This window comes from Lissotriton helveticus, chromosome 3_2 (genome assembly GCF_964261635.1).
Source record: "Lissotriton helveticus chromosome 3_2, aLisHel1.1, whole genome shotgun sequence".
In the NCBI taxonomy this organism is placed as follows: Eukaryota; Metazoa; Chordata; class Amphibia; order Caudata; family Salamandridae; genus Lissotriton; species Lissotriton helveticus.
Genome location: NC_136062.1, coordinates 270,499,707 through 270,520,327, shown reverse-complemented (window position 1 = coordinate 270,520,327; position 20,621 = coordinate 270,499,707). Strand labels below are relative to the sequence as shown.

Sequence of the window (20,621 nt, the reverse complement as noted above, 5' to 3'; positions counted from 1 at the left end):
GACGAGTCAGAATACAACCTATGTGTGCTCATCATAACAGAAGGAGATACCAATGACAAGGAAGAAGAGTATGTAAAAAAACCTGAGTGTGTCATCACCAGTGGGTGGGGTGGACATTGACATGGTTGCTGATTCTGGGTCAGATTGCACAATTGTAAACAAGAATGTGTGGAAAAGTAAATTGGCAAGAAAACTAGGAGAAGAGTTAATGGAAGCAAATGTAACCCTTAAAACATACACAGGTGAAATCATTGACCTGGTGGATGCAGAGAGATGGAATTGAGTTTCCAAGGGAGAAGTACCTGGAGTAAGGTATACATTTCTAAAAAAGGCCTTTCGGTACTGGGATGGAAAGAGCAGAGTAAATTAGGAATAACACTAAATCCCAACAATTCTCAACAAGTGAGTTGGTTGGTTCAAAACGAAAGAAAACAATATAACCATTCTGTGTTGTTGAGCGAGAGGACATCACAGGCCAAGGACAATGACGGATGGAAAAAAACTGCAAGTAGAGCTGGAAGAACAGGTGAAGCAACTATGGAAAACAACCAAATAAAACTAGGTACTTACAAGGGAAAAAATGATGATAAACACGGAAGCAAAGAATGCGAGATCAGGAAAGGTAAAGGAGTAAAAGTGGAAGAGAGTGTACTGGTTGAAAAGGGACAATGTATACCAGCACAACTCAAGGGGAAAGAAGAGGACTTGTGTCTGGATGAACTAGAGTGCAACAACAAAGTGGATTAATATGACTGGCTGTATTTTGAGGAGTCAGAGAATGAGGGTGAAGAGACACCAGAACACTTACAACGTCTACACTCTTAGGTTGATTTTGAGATGAGCGAAATGCACAATAGGTCCAGGAGAGAATACGCGTACAGCGGTAAAGAGGACTCTGCCGACTCTTTCTGTACAATTCAATCGTCCATGTTGAAGGAAGGAAAGGTCCTAGAGGAAGTTTTTACGGATGAAATGGATCCTATGGACAGTAACATCACCGGTGGTCCTAGTACTGTGTGCAACAAGAGGACAGACGTTGACGATAGGATGGTAACCAGTTCCAAGAAGTATCCTAAGGAAGAGGATTATCTAGCGAGTGACACAGACCAGCGTGAAGAAGAATGTGCGAGTGAGAGAAGTCTTGTGCACAACAACATGAAGGACTACTATGAATGGTTGTACTATGAGGAGTCAGAGAACGGAAGTGAAGGGACACTAGAACACCTACAGCGTCCACACCCAGAAGTAGATTTGGGAGCGAAATGGATGCAAATAGAGTCTATGGAGAAGCAGGAGTTCAGGGGATCTGAGGACTCTGCCGACCTTTTTTGCGGAATTAAATCACCCACGTTGGACGAAGATCAGGACTTGGTGGAAGCCATTCCGGATGGTATGGACCCTGTCGACAGGGACAACACCAGTGAATCTGGAATAGAGAACGATGAGAGGGCCGATGTGGGACTTAACACAAATGATTACAACGAGGAAGAAACCAGTTGCACGGTTGACATGAACGCCTGGTGGTCAGGTTCATGAAGTACAAGGACTTCGTGTTTTACTACAGTTCATGTTTTTTCCTTCTTTCTAGGGAAGGAGATGTGTTACGTTGATAGTCTTTCCTATCGTGCATTGTCCCCTGCATACCCCGTCCCTGCCGCGCGACTTACCGTATTTGCATATGTTACGTCAGATGGCTTGTCCTATGACAGTTGAGCCGAGTTGACAGTTATGATGAGAGTTGGTCTGTCCATGTTGTGAGCTGGTGACCGGAGCGCTGCCTTGCGTACCGGTGTGTCATTTATACGAAGAATAAAGTACGTCTTCGCGGACACAGGGACTGTACACTGAGTGGCGGCCGGCACAATGGGAAAGCTGCGGCAGAAACCGGGCACATCACATCCTGGCCCTCCGGAGGATCTACTGGGCGACCGAGAGCTTGATCTATCTGGAGACTCCACAGCGGGACTCCAGCAGCGCCAGATGGACCAGATACTGAAGGCCATAGCCGACACGAGAGAAGCCCTACATCATGACATCGCCCAAGTGTCCACGAGTCTGGGACTATTGCGGGCAGATCATGGGAAGTTGGTAGACCGAGTCAAACAGACCGAAACTAAGTTGGATTTGCTAGAACCTGCCCAAAAGACGACAGAGGCCACCCTGGGGGACTTGCAGAGGAGAGTACAGATACTAGAAAAGAGGGCCAAAGACGCGGCATACTTGACGCCGGTTAAGATATCGCAGTATTTTGGTGGCACTACATCACAATGCCCACGATGTAAAGTTGATGGAGCTGATTTCTCCCATATGTTTTGGTCTTGTGTGAAATTGTCTGATTATTGGACGGACGTGGTAGCATGTCTGAATACTGTGACGGGTCGACAGGTAGAGGCGGACATGGGAACCTGCTTATAGCTCTGGTTCCCACATATCCCCCGAACAAAAGTTACTAGTAAATTCTATGACCTGGGTTTGATTTTGGCTAAGAGGGAACTTACCATGCATTGGAAATCGAATGTAGGCCCTAATTATTTAAGGTGGAAGGCGAATCTGCTACGTTGGGCGCAAGCTGAGGGTACACTCCGACTACAGCAGGCCAGGCGATTACATAATGATAAATCCCTAGATGTGGCTAGAGCATGGGGGGCATTGGTGACAGCGCTCCAGAATCCCGCTGAGAGTTCAAGCGAGGGGGAGGAGGTCTTGGATTAGGAATTGGTAGTCAATTGGAACTGATAGCGGAGAAGGAAAGTAGGTTGGAGGTTAATGTGGTGGGTATATCCCAACGAGGTGTCCCCCTTGCATTGCCGGGTGTAGAGGGCTTACGATATAAGGAAGGTACCCATGTATTATATGCTTCTTATGTGTTAGTCACAGGTGCACTGACAGGGGAGGGGACTAAGAGGGGGGGGGATATAGGTTTATTGTTAAGGGGCATGAGTAATATTGAATGTTGAGTAGATTGTTGCTAAAGCGACATGGTGAATTGTTGTATATGATGCTCATTTTGTTAGCAAATGACAATAAAATATGTTTACAAAAAAAAGAAAAGGAAATTGTAATTGAAGGATAAACCTTCGTCCGTCATATTTAACAACATAGTATAAAATACTATAATACATCCCTTGAATAAATCCCATAGTAATGATAACATTATCATATCATTATAAACATCTGTAGAGACCTAAGGGCACATGTCTTTCACCCAAACTCTGACTTTGAAATTCTGAACTACAGTTCCCATTCAGATCAGGCTTGTAGAATTATTCACCAAATACAATATAACCTCGTCAGCCAGACCACTAATATTTTACTACAAACCTATCGTACGCTTGGTGATATTAGCTTCATATGGGCGACCTCACATATTCCCCATGAGGGTTTTACATCACACTATGCATTGCACAATTGCCAGTGGTCCTGGAGAAATCTTGTGCTCGCCTTCCTTGTAGTTCCCTCATGCCATCTTCACAGGACTCAGACGTGGCCTTAAAAAAATTCTGATCCAAACAGTCTATGTTGTCCATGAAATTTTAAGGAACAGATGCACAAAAACATTGTGCACCTTGCACCCACTCTTGACTTGTAACATGATGTCTACCCACTTGTATTACAGGGATCTTTAAAAAACAGCATCCCTCTGTTCCTAAGAAAAGTCATCCTATATCAAGAATGACCTTGTGTTGGAAAAGAAATTCCAGAAGGACCCAGTGAATGGGCCATACATTTCTTCAGTTAGAAGTGCCTGCCTTCTCCTGGAGCCACATCTCATTAACTGACAAGCCCACTACTTTACTGTGACATCTTCCCAACCATTCTAACTGGAATCTGTGGTCCCAGTGCAGGAGATGGACACTCTCTCAAGAGTGCCATGCCCAAAAAGTGGGGAAAACACGTGTTAAGAAAGTAACCAAAGATAGGCAATGCTGTATTAGTGACTGAGGAGAATAATTGAACCTTTCACTCCTAAGGGGATACATTATAGTTGTATTTAAGAACCAATTGAATCTTTGTCAGAGTTCTTGCTAGTTTGTTATGTCTGCGGTAGATTTGTTATGTCTGCGGTAGATTTGTCACCCAATAAAGATAAAGTCCATTACTCAATGCAGCCCCTTTTAAGCATGCACAAACCAGAGATTGGCAATACCTGGACTGCTTTCCCTCTCAGCCAAGTAAAAGTCTTGTCACTCCCATGTTTTTTTTGGTTTTACTCTTGAGACATTTCTCAGGATTTTATTTGGTAGTTTTCTAATTAGGCGCTATGCTATTAGTGACAAATGGTACTTCTCTCAAAAGTCTCAGGCCTTTTGCCTGATTTATGTTTTTGACATTCTGAAATCGGAGGCTGTTTGATTTGGTATATGGTGTGAGCCTTTATCTGTGCTGCTCCTGTGGAATATAGTTGAGAATAGTCACCTAGAGGTGGTTATACACATTGATTCTTTCTTTCCACTACATGTGACAACTTACCAGATTACTAATGCAGGTTATATAAAATAAATGTTTTGGCTATTCCCTATTAAACATCTTTAAAAAGTTCAAAATAAAATATGAGATAAAAATGTAATAAAATAGAATAGCATTTACAAACTACTCTGGAAGATGACAGATGTTGTGCCTGCTGCTCTCCTTGCTCAGGCTCCAGAGTTGCTGGTGAGCCCCACAACATTCCAGGAGAGGGTGGTGACCAGATCTATGACACTTGAGCTGCAGATCCATCTGAGGTGCCCGTCTGGGAGGGAGGAGACAATGTGTAGAATACTAAGGAAGAAAAGAGGAATGAGATAGCTATTTTGAGGTCCAACTCCTTCCAGGGGAGCATCACAGGGACAGTGTGAGAGGAGGAGAGGGTTAGGGTTTTAACCTTCAAATAACGGTCATAACACCTTCCTGGCTTGCCTTACGCTAGAGATATTTCACACCCCTGACAAAGATGTGATAATTGGCTAAGACTTAAGTCTGGTAATAGACAACTTCCATGACCACTGAGGATCGCAGTCTTGCCTGTGTGGACCTATATCAGGGGCAGACGGGAATTGGTTGGGTGCACTTGGCCTGCTCGACATCTGGAGAATCCATCACCCAATTTGGAGTGGCTACATCTATTTCCCTATGTCACATAGTGTTGCAGGGATTCTGCTCATATATAGAACTATGCACAGGAAACCAGGACCTCGGTGTATAGTAGTGTACCAACTACCCACCTTAGGGAAGCTACCAATGATTAGACAACCGAGAACATGTAACTCCGACTTTCTCAGGAATCGCGGGAGAAAGAACACTCTTTCGCTCACTCACTCATACTTGTCCACAACATGGGTAATCAGAGACACGGTATAGTTTAAAATGTTTATTTTAACTAACGTGCTCTAAAGTGCAGTACACATACTATTGCTAACAGTAGAATGCATAAACACAATATAGTGAGCGGTTTTACAATTCCATAGAATATGAACCGGGATACCATTTTATAAAGCTAGTGGAAAACAGCTTACTGTGCCTTGCCACCCTCTCTGTGCTAGGAACTAGTTTAATATAAAAATAGAAGACCTCTGGGCTTCGTCAGGGGGACACCATACCTCCAAGTCTAGATGCAAAGGTTTAATCTCCGGTCAAGGACAGCTCTTCCGTCTGAAAAGGTTTTTCTTCTAGTGCCTTGAACATGCATGCATGCAATATTAAAAGCACTCAATTTTCAGCAGTACAGCTGTGCTTCGTGTTATGGCTGGGTGCGAGGACTGGCCAGAGCAGAATAACAAGGGACATTGTTTTTTGACCTTGCACATCATGTACAGATGAAAACCACCGGGCTGTGTGGATGCCCACGTCGGCCCGACCTGCTGTGCCTCGGGGGTTGGGCCGCCCTACCTCTGACATCGGCGTCTCCACGGACTGGGCCTAGTGGAGGACATGCTGAGAGGCCTGTGCTGCGACGGCAGTTGGCGGCAGACTGTCGGCGGGACCTCACCCACCTTCCGTGGGGTCTGCAGTGATGAAGGTGGTGGCCTGTGGCTGGCGGGTTTCCCGGCCCACATATTCTGCAAGAGGCCTGATTTTTCTGTCTGGTGCCTTTGCTGTAGACCCTCTCCCCAGGCTTCGTGGAACGTGGAGACCCCGCAGGCTTGTGGCCCTTCCGCTGGCTGCACTTGATCCTCGTGCCTCCTGTGACTGCCTCATCGGTGGCCGGGATTGCCGGTGGGTGCCCTGGACTCCGTGGCTGCCCACATATTTTGCACAAAGCAGGTACACTGGAGGGGCTGGCCTGGTACATCGGGGGTCAATTGTGGGGTTGCCGGGGCCTGCACTTCGTGGGTCATGGTCGCCCACCCATCCAGACAGGGACCCTTCCTGTGGCGGGCGCTGATGCCCTAGAGACTGTGCAAAAGGAAAACCTTACGCAGTGTAAAGTTCAAGTCTCGAATTCGCCCTGTGCGATGTAATCGCAGTATCAATAGTAATCAAGTAGTCATTGGGTAAAGTCCAATAAAGAAACAATTTATTTTGGACTGATTTCCATTTCATATTCCATCATATGTTGAATCAATCAAATGCTTGCAATTGATTCAAACTCAAATTATGTCCATGAATGGTAACGAATATCCAAACGTTATATCCGATAACTTAGTAACATATGCATCCCCGAAGCATTTCGAGCGACAGCTCTTCGTCAGGGGGAATTTTGTATAAAGGAAACAAAACAATGGCTATGGTATATATCGCTAAGCAGGAGCAAAAAGCAACTAGAAACATTCAAGTGCAATGTAATCAATAAAATATGAAAATGAATGCAGAGTCAATAAGCATACTGATTTAAATGTGCGGCGCATGAGGTGATATGATGGAGTTAAAAGTGAACTGAAAGAGGGATAAGCATACAGTTTTAAACGTGCAGCGCATGAGGTCAAAACATGCAGGAGATACCTGGAAGAAAAAGTGAAGCCTGCCAAATGGAAAACAACGTGCAGGAAAATACAGCCCCAAAAAGCGTGGGTGTAGGGCACTGACGGAGATGGCAGATGCCCGACTTTAAAAATGAAGCTGAATAGAAAACAACGTGCGGGAGAATACAGCCCCAAAAAGCATGGGAGTAGGGCACTGACGAAAACGACAGATGCCCGGCTGTAAAAGTGACGTGTAAGGAAGGTACAAACAAATTTTACCGCAAGTGTTAACGTGGCTAGAGAAGTACCGATCACCATTAGTGGAGAGAACATGTAGCATGAGTGAACGGCGAAAGCTAGGCGGCGTTAAGTGTGTTTCGAAAGTGGTAATGAAAAGAGGACTGGCGCTTGTGCAGACAGCGCGGGGACAATAAAGTTATATTGGAATACGAGTACATCCAAAGCATTAAATTAAATGAAGTACATGTATGTATATGGAAAGAACCTGAGTTTTAAGAGGTAAAAATACCAAAGCAAGATGGAGGATGAGTAAACAAATAGTCAAAGGGAAAGACGTTTAACAGTGTAATACCGGCCACGAATAAAAAGGTGAACATGTAGAATAAAAGAAACGGAGCAGCAGTACAAATAATGGTATATCTGAAGAGTAGGAAATCTCAGAAAATAAAAACCATGTAAAGCAGAACATTCACAGTAAGAAAAATAAACGGATGAACAATGAGAAAAACAATGAAGGAAAACAAGATAGATAACATGAATAGAGACCTGGGAGGAAAACAACGTGAAGAGAGGCAGAAGTATAGATTACTGAGTACAGAGTGCTGAGTGCAGGATAATGGATGGGTGTAGGAAATCATGAGATAGTAGTGGCACAAGAATCTGACACATGAAATGTGATGTGGCTACAGTGTAAGATGCTAAAGAAAAGAGAAAGGAAGATAAAAGGAGAAACAAATGTAGCAGAAAAAGCCAGAGTAAAATATCTGGTGAATGGGAGTATAAACGAACAGGAGTATAGCGAGTAAAAAATTAATTATGAAAAAATTGAATAAATTAGGCAGCCGAGGGGGTCACAACAGGTAACGGTAACAGCAAGGCACAAATAATATTTCATAAATAGCAGCTGTATTCAAGTCTCTTATTAAACCCTTTCGGGTGTATTGAGTTCAATTTGTGCATCCAATAAAGTTCTCTCTGTAGTAGAAATTTTCTGTTGTCTCTACCCGCTTCTTTGCTCACGACCTCCAGAATCAGAAACTTTAATTGGCTAACATTATGTGAGTGAGTTGTGAAATGAGCAGCTACACAAGATTTCAAATTCTTGGTGCGGATATTACTACGATGTTCGGCGAGTCGGGTTTTCAGCTTTCTTTCAGTCTCGCCCACGTAGGGGAAATACGGTTCTCTGCCGATTGGGTAATGCTGGTAGGATAACCTCTTTTGTGAAATTTGTTGATGATGGTAAGCCTGTCATTGTCAAACATTTTGGGGGTGGATGCAATGCGTTTAGCTCTCAAAAGTTGGGAGTATGGAAGGTGTTGTTTAAGACTCAACTGGTGAAAACTTTTACAATGTAGGTAATTGTTACGGTCGGTTGGCTTGGTGTAGATAGAAGTCTCCAGTTGGTTATTCCAAATTCTGATATCGTCATCCAAAAATGATATGTGAGTTTGGCTAATGGTGTGTGTGAATTGAATCCTGGCGTCTACTGAATTGAGGTGGTTGATAGCTGTCGTAAGTTGTGATTCCGAACCATTCCAAATGAGGAATATATCATCGATGTACCGATGGTAGCTGATTAGATGATCTTGCCATTCTTGATTGGAAGTAATATGATCAGATTCGAACTGTTTCATGAAAAGGTTCACATACGCAGGCGCGGTACAGTTGCCCATTGCTACGCCTGATAGTTGGATGTAGAATTTGTCCATAAAGTTGAAGTAGCTGTGATGAAGGGTAAACTGCATCAGTTCCATAAGGAACACTTGTAAGTTCAGAGGCTTATCTGTGGTAAGTAATGCTGATTCCATGGCTTGAAATCCCAGGTTATGGGGAATGGTGGTGTACAATGAAGTAACATCAATAGTGCATAAGTAGATAGACTGATTGAGTTCAATGGGTAAGCTATGTATTTTAATGAGGAAATCCGTGGTGTCTTGTATTTAGCTGGGCATACATTTTACGCTGGGTTGTAGGTGTCTGTCAATATAGATACAAATAGGCTCGTGAATGGAGTTGTGTGTGCTCACAATTGGCCGGAATGGTGGGTGTGTTGCATGTTTGTGGATCTTTGGGACCATATATAGATATGGCACTTGAGGATGATCCTTCAAAAGGAATTTTTTGACACGTTCTGTGATGGTACCTGCTGAAACAGCTGTGTCAATGATGTTACGTAGCACTTCAATAAACTCAGGAGATGGATCAGAATGCACCTCCATGTACAGTGTATTATCGCTCAAATGGTTGGTGATACTTTTCCGGTAGAAAATGGTATTAAGAATGACGAGGGCATTTGTCAGCTTTTGCAAATGGTTATGTCCGGGTTATTTGCCAGTTGAGCTAGAGCTTGTCGTTCTTAATGAGATAAATTCGAACGGTGATGTGCAAGACTTTGGTAAATGTTGTGTAGGTCTTGTTGAACTAGTAATTCAAAAGTATCCAGAATTTTATGGCTCACTGGAGCTAAAAAATTGCTCTTAGGTCGAAGATCCAACAGTGTGCCAGGAAAACTGTCTCTGTGTGGGACACGCACGTTTTGAAAGAAATGTTTGAGTCTGAGAGACCTCATAAATTTATAGAAGCAAACTTGTGTCTCCAATTCGTTCAAATTATAAGTGGGGACAAATGTAAGTCCCTTCTCTAGAAGTTTGGTTTGAGTAGACGTGATATTGGTTTTAGAAATGTTAATTACTAAATCCGATGGCTTCTGGTAGACTTGGCCACTGGCTGTTGTAGGTTTTGAGTAGTGGGACCTCATGGGTCGCCGGTTTGATCGGGACCTGATCCTAAAAAAGGAACCGATGTAGTATCTACTGATGTGGATGTTGAGGGTTGATTGACCTGTTGTAAAACAGTTTGTTTTTGTGGACCTCTTTGAGTCAATCAATCAATCAATCAAGGCATTTATAGAGCGCACTACTCACCCGGAGGGTCTCAAGGCGCTTGGGGGGGGGAGGGGGGGCCGCTACTGCTCGAACAGCCAGGTCTTGAGCTTCTTCCTGAAGGAGAGGTGGTCTTGGGTCAGGCGAAGGTCGGTCGGGAGGGTGTTCCAGGTCTTGGCGGCCAGGTAGGAGAAGGACCTTCCTCCTGTTGTCGCTCTTCGGATGCGGGGGACGGCGGCGAGGGCGTGGTTGGTCGATCGGAGGTGGCGTTTGGGAACGTAGAAGTTGAGGCGGTTGTTGAGGTAGCTCGGGCCTTGGTCGTGTAGGGCTTTGTGTGCGTGGGTGAGGAGACGGAAGGTGATTCTCTTGTTGACGGGGAGCCAGTGCAGGTCTCTCAGATGTCCGGAGATGTGGCTGCGTCGGGGGATGTCGAGGATGAGTCTGGCTGAGGCGTTCTGGATCCGCTGGAGTCTCTTCTGGAGCTTGGCGGTGGTTCCGGCGTAGAGGGCGTTGCCGTAGTCCAGTCGGCTGGTGACGAGGGCCTGGGTGACCGTCTTCCTGGTCTCGGTGGGGATCCACCGGAAGATCTTCCGTAGCATGCGCAGGATGTTGAAACAGGACGCGGAGACGGCGTTGACTTGTCTGGTCATGGAGAGGGAGGAGTCCAGGATGAAGCCCAGGTTGCGTGCGTGGTCTGTCGGTTTGGGTGCGGTGCCCAGGGCGGGGGGCCACCAGGAGTCGTCCCAGGCGGAGGGTGAAGAGCCTAGGATGAGGACTTCCGTCTTGTCTGAGTTCAGTTTCAGGCGGCTGGTCGTCATCCACTCGGCTACGTCTTTCATCCCTTCGTGGAGGTTGGTTCTGGCGGCGGCGGGGTCGTTGGTCAGGGAGAGGATCAGCTGGGTGTCGTCGGCGTAGGAGATGATGTTGAGTAGGTTTACGAGTTGAATCGTCTGAGGATCGATCTGTCGATCCATTAGTATACGGTCGTTGTTGTCTCCTGGCTGCGTATATTTCCGCCCAGTTGTAAACTTCACCAAGTTTATAATCCACCGTGTCTCTCTTGAATTTTCGTAATTTTCTTTCATTTATTTCCTTTGTATATTTTTCGAGTTGAGCATTCACATCTTCAAGTGTTTTGTTGAGCTCTTCAGTTGTAAGCTTGCTGCTAAGTTCTTGTTTAAATTGGGTGACTACGCCTTCTAATTCCTCAAGAAGTTTAGAAAGTTCTTCAACTATAAGAAAGATCAAGTCAAGCGAACATTTATTTAGTATTCCGTACCATTTTTCTGTGAAACGTGGGTTATTTTTGCAAAGAGTAGACTTTAAAGGGATACGTAACCCTCTAGGTATGCGCTGGACTTTATGGTTTCTAATTAATGTGCTCGCATGCAGCCGCTGGTTGATTTCCCTCTTGGCTGCGAAAAGTAGCTGACGAATGTTAGGCTGGACTGATCCAGTACTAAATGCAATACTTTCTGGCTCCTGTATTAGCGAACATATTCTGCCGTTGTCCTCTGTGGAAAATTCAAATGTATACCGCTTTGTTGCCTGTGAGGTTAGCAATCTCTGTGTATAACATGTTGGGTTCAAGGGTGCTCGTGGTGCTGGCAGGCAAGTAGAACAAAAAGACAAAGGAACCGCTGCACTCCGTGGTATTCAGAAGTGGATGAACGTTAATATAGGATAAACACGATATGGGAGTTCGAGATGTTCACCTCCTGTCCATGGTGACTGTACCTTCCTGCATTGCCCGGCACCCCTGAGAAACCCATCCCGCGCCCCTGTCTTGGATCGACGACTTTCCCGGTGGTCCCAGCTGCCAGTGTTCGGCAGTGTCCTGAGTGGTGCGCTGTGGAGCCTGGGTGCCTGGCCTGGCTACGGCCCGGACTGAACTGGGTCTATCTCGGAGTGGAGGGTGCCCTCCAGAGCCGGACCTGGTGCTGTGTGGCTTCCCATCATTTGTCGACCCTTGTCCCCATCAGTTGGAGGCCCTCTCTTCCAAGCTTACCTTTGGCAGCTGCGGGTTTAGGGCGTGCCCCTCGGTTGGCTATTCGTTCCACGATGGGTAAGAATAAACACGGCGCGGCGGCTCCTAAGCAGCCAACCATGGATTAACATACGACCGCTCCTGCGGGGAAGGAGGTCGCTGAGGGCCTCTCCTCCGACACTGCAATGCTGCTTGCGGCAATTAATCAATCTAGGACTGTACTCAAGACCCAGATTGGGGCTGTTGGTTCCGAGGTATCATTTCTCTGCCAAGACCTTTGGAAGGCAGTGGACCGGGTCACTGAAGTGGAGACCAGGGTCTCTACGGTGGAGGACACTGTATCCGCCCACCAGAACTTACCACAAGAGCTGGCGTTGCGGGTCGAGGATGTGGAGGGGAGGGTCTGGCGCAACAACATCAGCCTGGTGGGCTTTCCAGAAGGCTGCGAGGGTACCTCCATGGATGATTTCCTCTCTAGCTGGCTCAAGGCGTTGCTGCCACCTGAGGCCATGTTTCCTTGTTTTGTGGTGGAGAGGGCATCTCATGCCCTGACTAAGAAGCCACCTCCCAGGGAGCGCCCGAGGCCTGTGATCGCCTGGCTCCTCAACTATGCCGACTGTGATGTGATCCTCCGCGAAGACAGGCGATCACTAAGATCAATTGAAAGACGGTGGAGATCTGCACCTTCAGCTGACCACCTCAAGCTACTAAGAATCAGCAGAAACTCCTACTCTAGAAAAATCAGACAATATAAAACCGCCTTCTCCAGTAAGCACCTTGACCTAGCCAAGAACCGTTTCAAAAAACGATTTCAGTTAATCAAAGCCCAAACGAATAGTCTACCCACCAACCCCAAGGCTACCCCCGACACCCTACCCAACTGTGAGGAATTTGACTCCTTTTTCATCACAAAGTCACAAACCATAATAACCGACCTGCTCAATGACCTTCTTTCTCTTCCTGCCCCGCAAAAGAACTCCTCATTGCCCCCGACAGGTGCCCCAGTCAAAGGCACCACAAAATTCAACCTCAAAAACAACGCATCCTGGTTCTCCTTCGACACTTACAGTGAGAATACTATACTAAAAATGCTAACTGCCTTAAATCCCTCCAGTCACTTCACAGACAAGCTCCCGGCTAACTACCTAAAAGACTTCATTCCACTGTTACTACCTCTCTGGACCAAGATTATAAATACCTCCCTCCATCAAGGAACCATCCCAGAAATCCTGAAAACAGGTCAGGTATCCCCTATCCTAAAGAAGCCAACAGCCGACCCATCAGACGTAAATAACTATCGCCCGATATCCAACATCCCCACTCTAACCAAGCTCTTGGAAAAATGTGTTCACATGCAACTTAGCAACCATATTGTACAATTCAAACTGCTTAACCAATATCAATCAGGCTTACTGGCGGGTCACAGTACGGAATCAGCCATAACACATAATAGACGATGCACTAAACATTCTTGATCAAAACGAAGCCTGCTTATTATTCTTACTCGACCTTTCATCAGCATTTGACACCAACAGACACGACAACTTGCTAGAGCGCATGAGACACAGAATGGGATTATCTGGATCTGAGCTTACCTGGTTTACCTCTTTCCTTCAAAATAGATCTCAAAGATTCAAGGTGAATCAATCCTTGTCCAACCCCATGCCAGTCTTGTTAGGAGTACCGCAAGGCTCTTCTCTCTCACCCACACTTTCAACCTCTTCATGGAGCCACTCTCCGAACTTCTCAGTCTCCCCAATGTCCATTTTCACATGTATGCTCACAACACCCAACTATACATCAAGATCCACTCACTTGAGGACATCAAATCTCGCAACTCAACGCCACAAAAAACTCAAACATGGTTGGCCGAAAACCATATGAGACTTAACTCCCTCAAGACAGAATTCCTCCTATTCACCCCCCGCCCAATAAATCGCACATAATCCTCGATTGAATGAAGCACTTAACAGCTCTCAATGGACAACCTCTGATTGTCAAAATAGCAAAATCGCTTGGTGTGACACTGGACAGAGACCTAAAGATGCAGAAACATATCAGCGCCTCCACAAAAGGAGCACATTTCCACATAAACACCCTGAGAAGACTGAAACCCTTCTTACCAGCAAACGGTTTCAAACAAGCTGTTCAAGCCCTAGTAATCCCAAGAGTGGAATATTGGGCTGTAGCTCTATGCGGCCTCCCCAGATCAACGACAGCCCCACTTAGAGCCTATATCAACTCAGCTGCGAGACTCATCACAGGTTCAAAAAGAAACTCTCACATCTCTCCAGTTTTTAGAGCCCTGGACTGGCTACCGTTCAAGGCTAGAATTCATCTAAAAATCGCAAGTATGACGCACAAGACCTTACATCAAAAAACGCCATGCTACCTCGCTCAGAAACTGGTACTCTCCTCTGGTAATAGAGCGTCCAGGAGCTCCAGGAATCTTCTACTGGGAGCAAAATGATTTGCCAAGAAGAAAACTTACAACAAGTCCTTCTTTGGAATGGCTCCTAGGATCTGGAATGCTTTACCCTCGAAACAAAACTGAACCCTTCCACGGATTCATTAAAAAAAGACGTGAAAGCGATTCTCATAGCTAGATTCACTTGATTTGCTTACTTATTACTGTAATATAAGTACTAGTCTGTATTATTGATCACCTTGTATTGGAATCACCTATATTTAGATTTTTTTTAATGCTTGTTCCTGTTTCCATCATTTGCCATGTAAAGCGCTTTGATACTCGCAAGGGTCTTGTTTGCACTATATAAAACCTTCAAATAAATAAATAAATAAAAATGCCCGGCTCCACAAGGACAAAATGTCTTTTGAGTCCCATCCCATCATGGTCTTCTCGGACTACACCAGGCTGGTGCAGCAGCAGCGCCAGTCATTTGTGGCAGCCAAGCAATGCCTTCGGGATCTAAATCTATCCTACACGCTGCTGTTCCCCGGGATAAAGGTGATACATAATGCCAAGACTCTCTTCTTTGACTTCCCTGAGGAGGTTTTTGCTTGGACTGATGAGAGGCGTACTCTTAAGCCACACTCGCCGCTGGATTCGGACTCTTCACAGGGATCCCATCAAAGGGGTCGGCAGGACAGAGACACTACAGCAAGGCGCCACAGATCTCGCTCTAATTTGTGCTCCCAGGGTCCATTGGAGAATGCAGACTGAGACTGCCCTGGCTGAGGGCATGTTCTAGCCTTCCTCTTCTACAGAGCACTGTATTGAAGCTGTGGCTCCTCGATGGGTAACGTGGATCCTGGTGTGCTGGGGTCTTCTTCACCTGCTCTGAGAGGGGCCAGTCGATGACCGTCCTGGACGTTTTGGGTAATGGTGGGTGGGGGGAATCCATTGGGGGACTTGCCTGGGTCATCATGTTGGGGGCCTGGGATAGGATCCCACTGCAACAGATACTCCTTGTTTTTGAACGTAAGGGGGTGGGGAGAGTGGGGGAGGCCATGTTGGGTTTCAGGTTGTTTGTTTTCATGTTTTGCACACTAGACACACGTCTCCAAGATACTTCATTAATGCACCCTTGGTCACTACACACCTTAGAGAGTAGGGATGACTCAGGCCACAGGTAAATCTCCGCCGGGGGAACTCAATATTCTGGCATGGAATATTCGGGAGTGTTACACAAGATTAAACGGGGGGCTGTGGTTCACTTAGTGAAGCGTTACTCAGCTGACAGTCTATTTATTGCAGGAGACTCACCTCTTGCCCACTAAAGCCCCCTGTCTATCCTGATACGGGTTCGCTACAGTGTACCACTCTGGCTTTACGAGGGGAGCACGCAGCACAGCAATACTCATCCACCACCGAGTACCGCTTCAGGTTACACAACATTGGCTAGATCCACGGGGGCGCTTCACTATTATCTCTGGCACAATAGCCGGCGAACAGATCACAGTTGGGAGTATATATGCCCCTCCACCGTTAGGTCAGACGTTCATAGATAAACTTACAGAGCTCTGGGGGACCTCCCCTGTGTCTTGACGATTCTGAGTGGGGATTGGAATTACACCATGGCTCCCCCCCAACAGATGGTGGGCTCAGCCGCCAGACACACCCCCCAGGTCAAAACTGAATGTATTTACACATACACTAGGCTGGACAGATTCTTGGCGGGCGCTTCATCCCTCTGAGGCAGGGTTCACATACGCATCATCGGTTCATCCCACCCTCTCATGCCTGGACACACATCCATCATGCCCAGGGGCCTCTCCGACCACTCGCCAAATCAACCCAAGCTCTGCCTGCAGACTAATCGAGCCCCCTATCAGTGGCGCATGTCCCCACGGCTTCTACGCGATGCTGACCATCAAGAGATGCTGCACCGCACTATCATGGACTATCTCAGCCTCAAGGTGGGCACTTCCTCATCCCTAGTCACTCTCTAGGAGGCCCTTAAGCCTATGATTAGAGGAGCGGACATCAGTTATCGTTCTGTGGAGAAACAGCGACGCTTGGAGCAGGTGCGGCAGCTGGAGGACCGTCAGGTACACCTGCAGTCCCAACTGGTGGAGAGCGCGGACTTCGGTACCTATCGGAACCTATTACACGTCCAGCAGCAGCTCCATCAGTTGCATACTGACAGTGCTAAAGGGGCGCGGTTGGTGAGCCAATACAGAATCAGTGGGGCAACAAGTCCAGTCTGATGCTCCAGAGGTTGTGTCAGGTTCGGCCATCCCCGCTACAGGTTCCCCTCCTGAGATTCTCAGACGGTATGATGTTTACTTTCCCCGAGGCGGTGGTCCAGACGTTTGTCAGCTTCTACGCAACCCTGTATGAGGAGCGTGAGGTCATTGCCGAGTCCCTCATTGTCAACTTTTTCTCCAATATCCCTCCCTGTCGATGATGTACGAGACGAACTGGATATGCCGATCACTTACAGGTGGCACTGTCCAATACACACCCGGGTCGTGCTCCAGGCCCGAACGGGTTTCCCTGTTAGTTTTTGCGTCCACATATGGTGACCCTGGGGCCTCACATGCTCGGGTGTTACTGTCAGGACTGATCAATTTCCCCTTGGACAAAAGCTTTCCTTACCTGCTTCAGCATTGAAAAAAATGTAAATTCCACAGACAGGTTCATTTAAGTTCATTTAAGTTAAGTTGGAGTCAGTTGCTTGCCAGGAGATTCGTTCAGCAGCACATGGACTAGATGTGGTTGCAGCTGAGATTCCAACATGGTGGATTAAAGCAGAACTGAGTTAGCGTTTTAGTGTTTCCGCTCTTGCTGATGCCTGGCTGATGATTGTGCTCGTGCACCTGAAGTACTTAGCACTTCGACCGTCGTTCTTCGAGAGAAGCTGCGTTTTCCCTCAGCGCTTTGTGTTTCCTGCCAGGAGAAAGGTAGCGAGGGTCTACCTCTCGCTAATTTGGTATTTGCCCAATTTCCAGAGTGTCCTGAGATCTGTATGTGTTTCCCTTGCTGCCCTTGAGGGAGTTTGCAGGTATTCTCATTGTGGGACCTCAGTGGCAGATCGGATGAGTTATTTATCGAAGATTTTCCCATCTTTAGTTCCAATACCGATTTTTCCCCACTAGAGAGCGCATTTAGGGCCAGATGTAGGTCGCCAATTACCGGTCGGTAACGGCCGATTTCGGGCGTTACCAACCGGTAATTGGTTTTTGAGATGTAGGGGGCCCGAATTTGACCGAATCTGTAAATTTACCGATTCTGTAAATTTACAGATTCAGTAAAATACCGACTCGGTATATTTACCGAATCGGTAATTCCAGATGTAGGTGGCACTTAAAATAGTGCCACAGGCCCTTAAGAATTCGTTATTTACCATGAAATACTATCTCATGGTAAATAACGAATTCCTGTGTACATGCACATCTGTGCATGCACACCTGTGCCATATAGCACACATAAGTGCATGTATGTGTGTCACATTGCACACAAGCCAGAATCAGGGGTGCAACAGGGTGTCAAAGTGACACCCTGTCCCCCTTGTAAATTCGGTAATTTTACCGAATCGGCATTTACCGATTCGGTAATTGACATTGATTCCTATGGGCCTCAAGGCCCATAGGAATCAATGGCAATTACTGAATGGGTAAATACCGATTCGGTAATTACCGAATCTTACCGATTCGGTAATTGATTCGATAAATATACCTACATCCCGATTGCCAGTTCTTAAATACCGAATCGGTATGATTCGGTATTTAAGAATCGGTAATCGGGGATTACCTACATCTAGCCCCTAGTCAGGAAGAGAATTTTTTTGCCTGAGAAAAGAAAATAGTTATTTTCTTTCCGGACTATTTTTGGGAGAATTATTCAGGAATATATAGTTCATGCTCCACAAGGAAGTGTTGTTCACATATATTGCAGTTAGAATTGCACTGTGTAGAAGAATACAATTTTGAAGCATTATTACTGAAGACTTTTAAGAACCTATTTGTGCAGTGCTTTTCCACAGACAGCATTTAAAGTAAATATCAACAGACTCTCTATCTTGCCACACCTACCCATTTTCCACTATTTACTGCGCTTTCCACAAATCTACAAGTAGGTGTAAGTATATATATATATATATATTTCTACTTACCACTGCTATCAGTGCAGTTCTTTCCATCTTCTTCGTCTTGGGTGAGAAAAGAAAGAAGAATGTAGTGACTCAATGCTGGCAAAGAGACTTTCATTTTCACAAGTATTATATTACAAGAGAGAAGCTAATTTCACAGAGTGCACAGGTACATTGAGATTAGAGTGAGTTCTCAAAGTGATACTAAAGATGTATTTGCAAGAGTTGAGTACGGAATAATGTTGTGCTTGTATTACAGGTATTAGGAGGCTAAATCGAGGAAGTCCTCCAGGTGACACCCCTGTGGCAGTCTCTCTTTCACTTCCCATTCCCCTTTCCCCCTCCTTTCTGCGGACAGAGTTATTCTGGTGCGCAGTTGGGCAGGGGAGTTGGGAAAATATCGTCTTACAGATTCATCCCTTCTGCTCCCATGGAGACTTCAGTTCAGGTACCAACTTTCGGACAGATTGAAGTGCCAGTACAGTCCTTCACTTGGGCAGAATGGCTGCAGGTATAGATGTTAAAGCCTTGGCGCCGGTTTTTGAGGGGTTTGCAGAAGCAGTTGAGTGAAACTAGGGAAAAGGTTAGGAAATCTTTTAGGAAGCTAGTTTCCTTCGACGAAGCTTTGAGGAGTTTTCTGCTGGTACCAGTTCAAGCACTAGAGAGCATAAATCAGAGCCTTTCTCACCCTCTCCCCCAGCGTTAACAACCCAAGTTATCCATGACATCTCCCCTACAATGCAGTTAGTCCCGCCAGAGAGGTTTCATGGGGCACAGATTCTTTCGACGCAGTGCTCTTTACATTTCTTGTGTATGCCCATTATCTTTAAAGAAGACAAGGGAGCCTTCATACTATCTTACCTGAGTGGAGATGCCGCTGCTTGGTCCATGCCCTTAGTGAACACCAATGATCTCATTCTTTATAATTTTGAAGAGTTTAACTTGGAGTTTATGTGCATTTTTGACCGAAGAGCCGTTTCGCAAACTACAGACAATAAACTCTTAGATCTGAAACAAGGAAATTGTGAATTGGTAGCCTACCTGGCACGTTTTAATAAGTTAATGGTGGAAACTAACTGGCCGGAGGCTAAGAGAGCTGCCATCTTTTACAGAGGATTAAAGGGTGAGTTGGCCCAAATTCCCAAGAGACCCACTGAGTTGTCCGAACTAATAGATTTGGTTCTTCAAATTGATCACCGTCAATTTGATAGAAGAAGTGAGCGTCCGAAGGAAGTCAGACAAATACCACCTCCATGCTTTGATTAGCTAAAGACAGAGGCCTCTAAGCCTAGTGAAGTGAGTTCTGGAGAGGAACCTATACGGATTGGATCTGTGCGGGGTCCTTTAACCAAAGAAGAAAGAGAGAAGAGAAGAAGTGGCAAGCTGTGTATGTACTGTAGAAGCGCAGGTCATTTTGTCAAAGAATGTCCCAAAAGGCCCAAAATAATACATGGGTAAAAGACAGACCCCACCAGTAGATGGAGTTGCTCTGGTGGGTGCTGCTGAGGAGACAACTCCAAATGCACAGTTTTTAGCGAATATGTTGCAGTCAGCTACATCTCATTTAATAATCTCCAGTCTGACAAAATTTCAAGATGGTGAAGTGGATGAAGTATCGGTCATGGTGGATTCTGGGGCTACCGGAAGTTTTTGGGACATCAAATTCGTGAAGGCCTTGGGAATCCTTTTTGCCAAGAAAGAGAAGCCGTAGCCAGTTCGTGCTGTGGATGGTACTAACTAGCGCAAGGTTAAACCAAGGATCTTTTTTGCTGTGTATCCTTTTTTTGTTTTTACTGGTAGCGGGAAAGTTCCGGGTAAGGAAGAGGCACAGGTATTCCCAAGTTTTTATTTGATTTTCTTCTATCAAGGGACCTGTTTGACTTATGTGTTCTTTAACAGAGTCCATTATGGTCGTCATGTTTAGTCATCGCCATCTTAGTTTCCTCAGGTTAAACTTTTCTGCGTATTGTCCCAGCATGTTTAATTTTTGCGTTCGGGCCAGGTTTATACTCAGGGTTGTGATGTGTGGATGGTGGTCACTTTCTATGCATGTGCAAACTTGAAATGAGTCTAT

General features: G+C 45.9%; 1 protein-coding gene and 1 long non-coding RNA gene across 4 annotated transcripts in view; one reads left to right on the top strand and one right to left on the bottom strand.

Annotated features, from left to right (window-relative positions):
• LOC144826646 (uncharacterized) overlaps positions 1–20,621 on the top strand; it is a 382,563-nt gene that overhangs the window by 92,029 nt on the left and 269,913 nt on the right. The window lies entirely within an intron of this gene.
• LOC144826643 (uncharacterized) overlaps positions 1–20,621 on the bottom strand; it is a 358,756-nt gene that overhangs the window by 121,055 nt on the left and 217,080 nt on the right. For both annotated transcript variants that reach the window (XM_078685188.1, XM_078685189.1), the window contains exon 4: positions 18,572–18,607. In XM_078685188.1, coding sequence (XP_078541314.1) covers positions 18,572–18,607 — 36 coding nt within the window. The remainder of the gene's footprint in view (positions 1–18,571; positions 18,608–20,621) is intronic.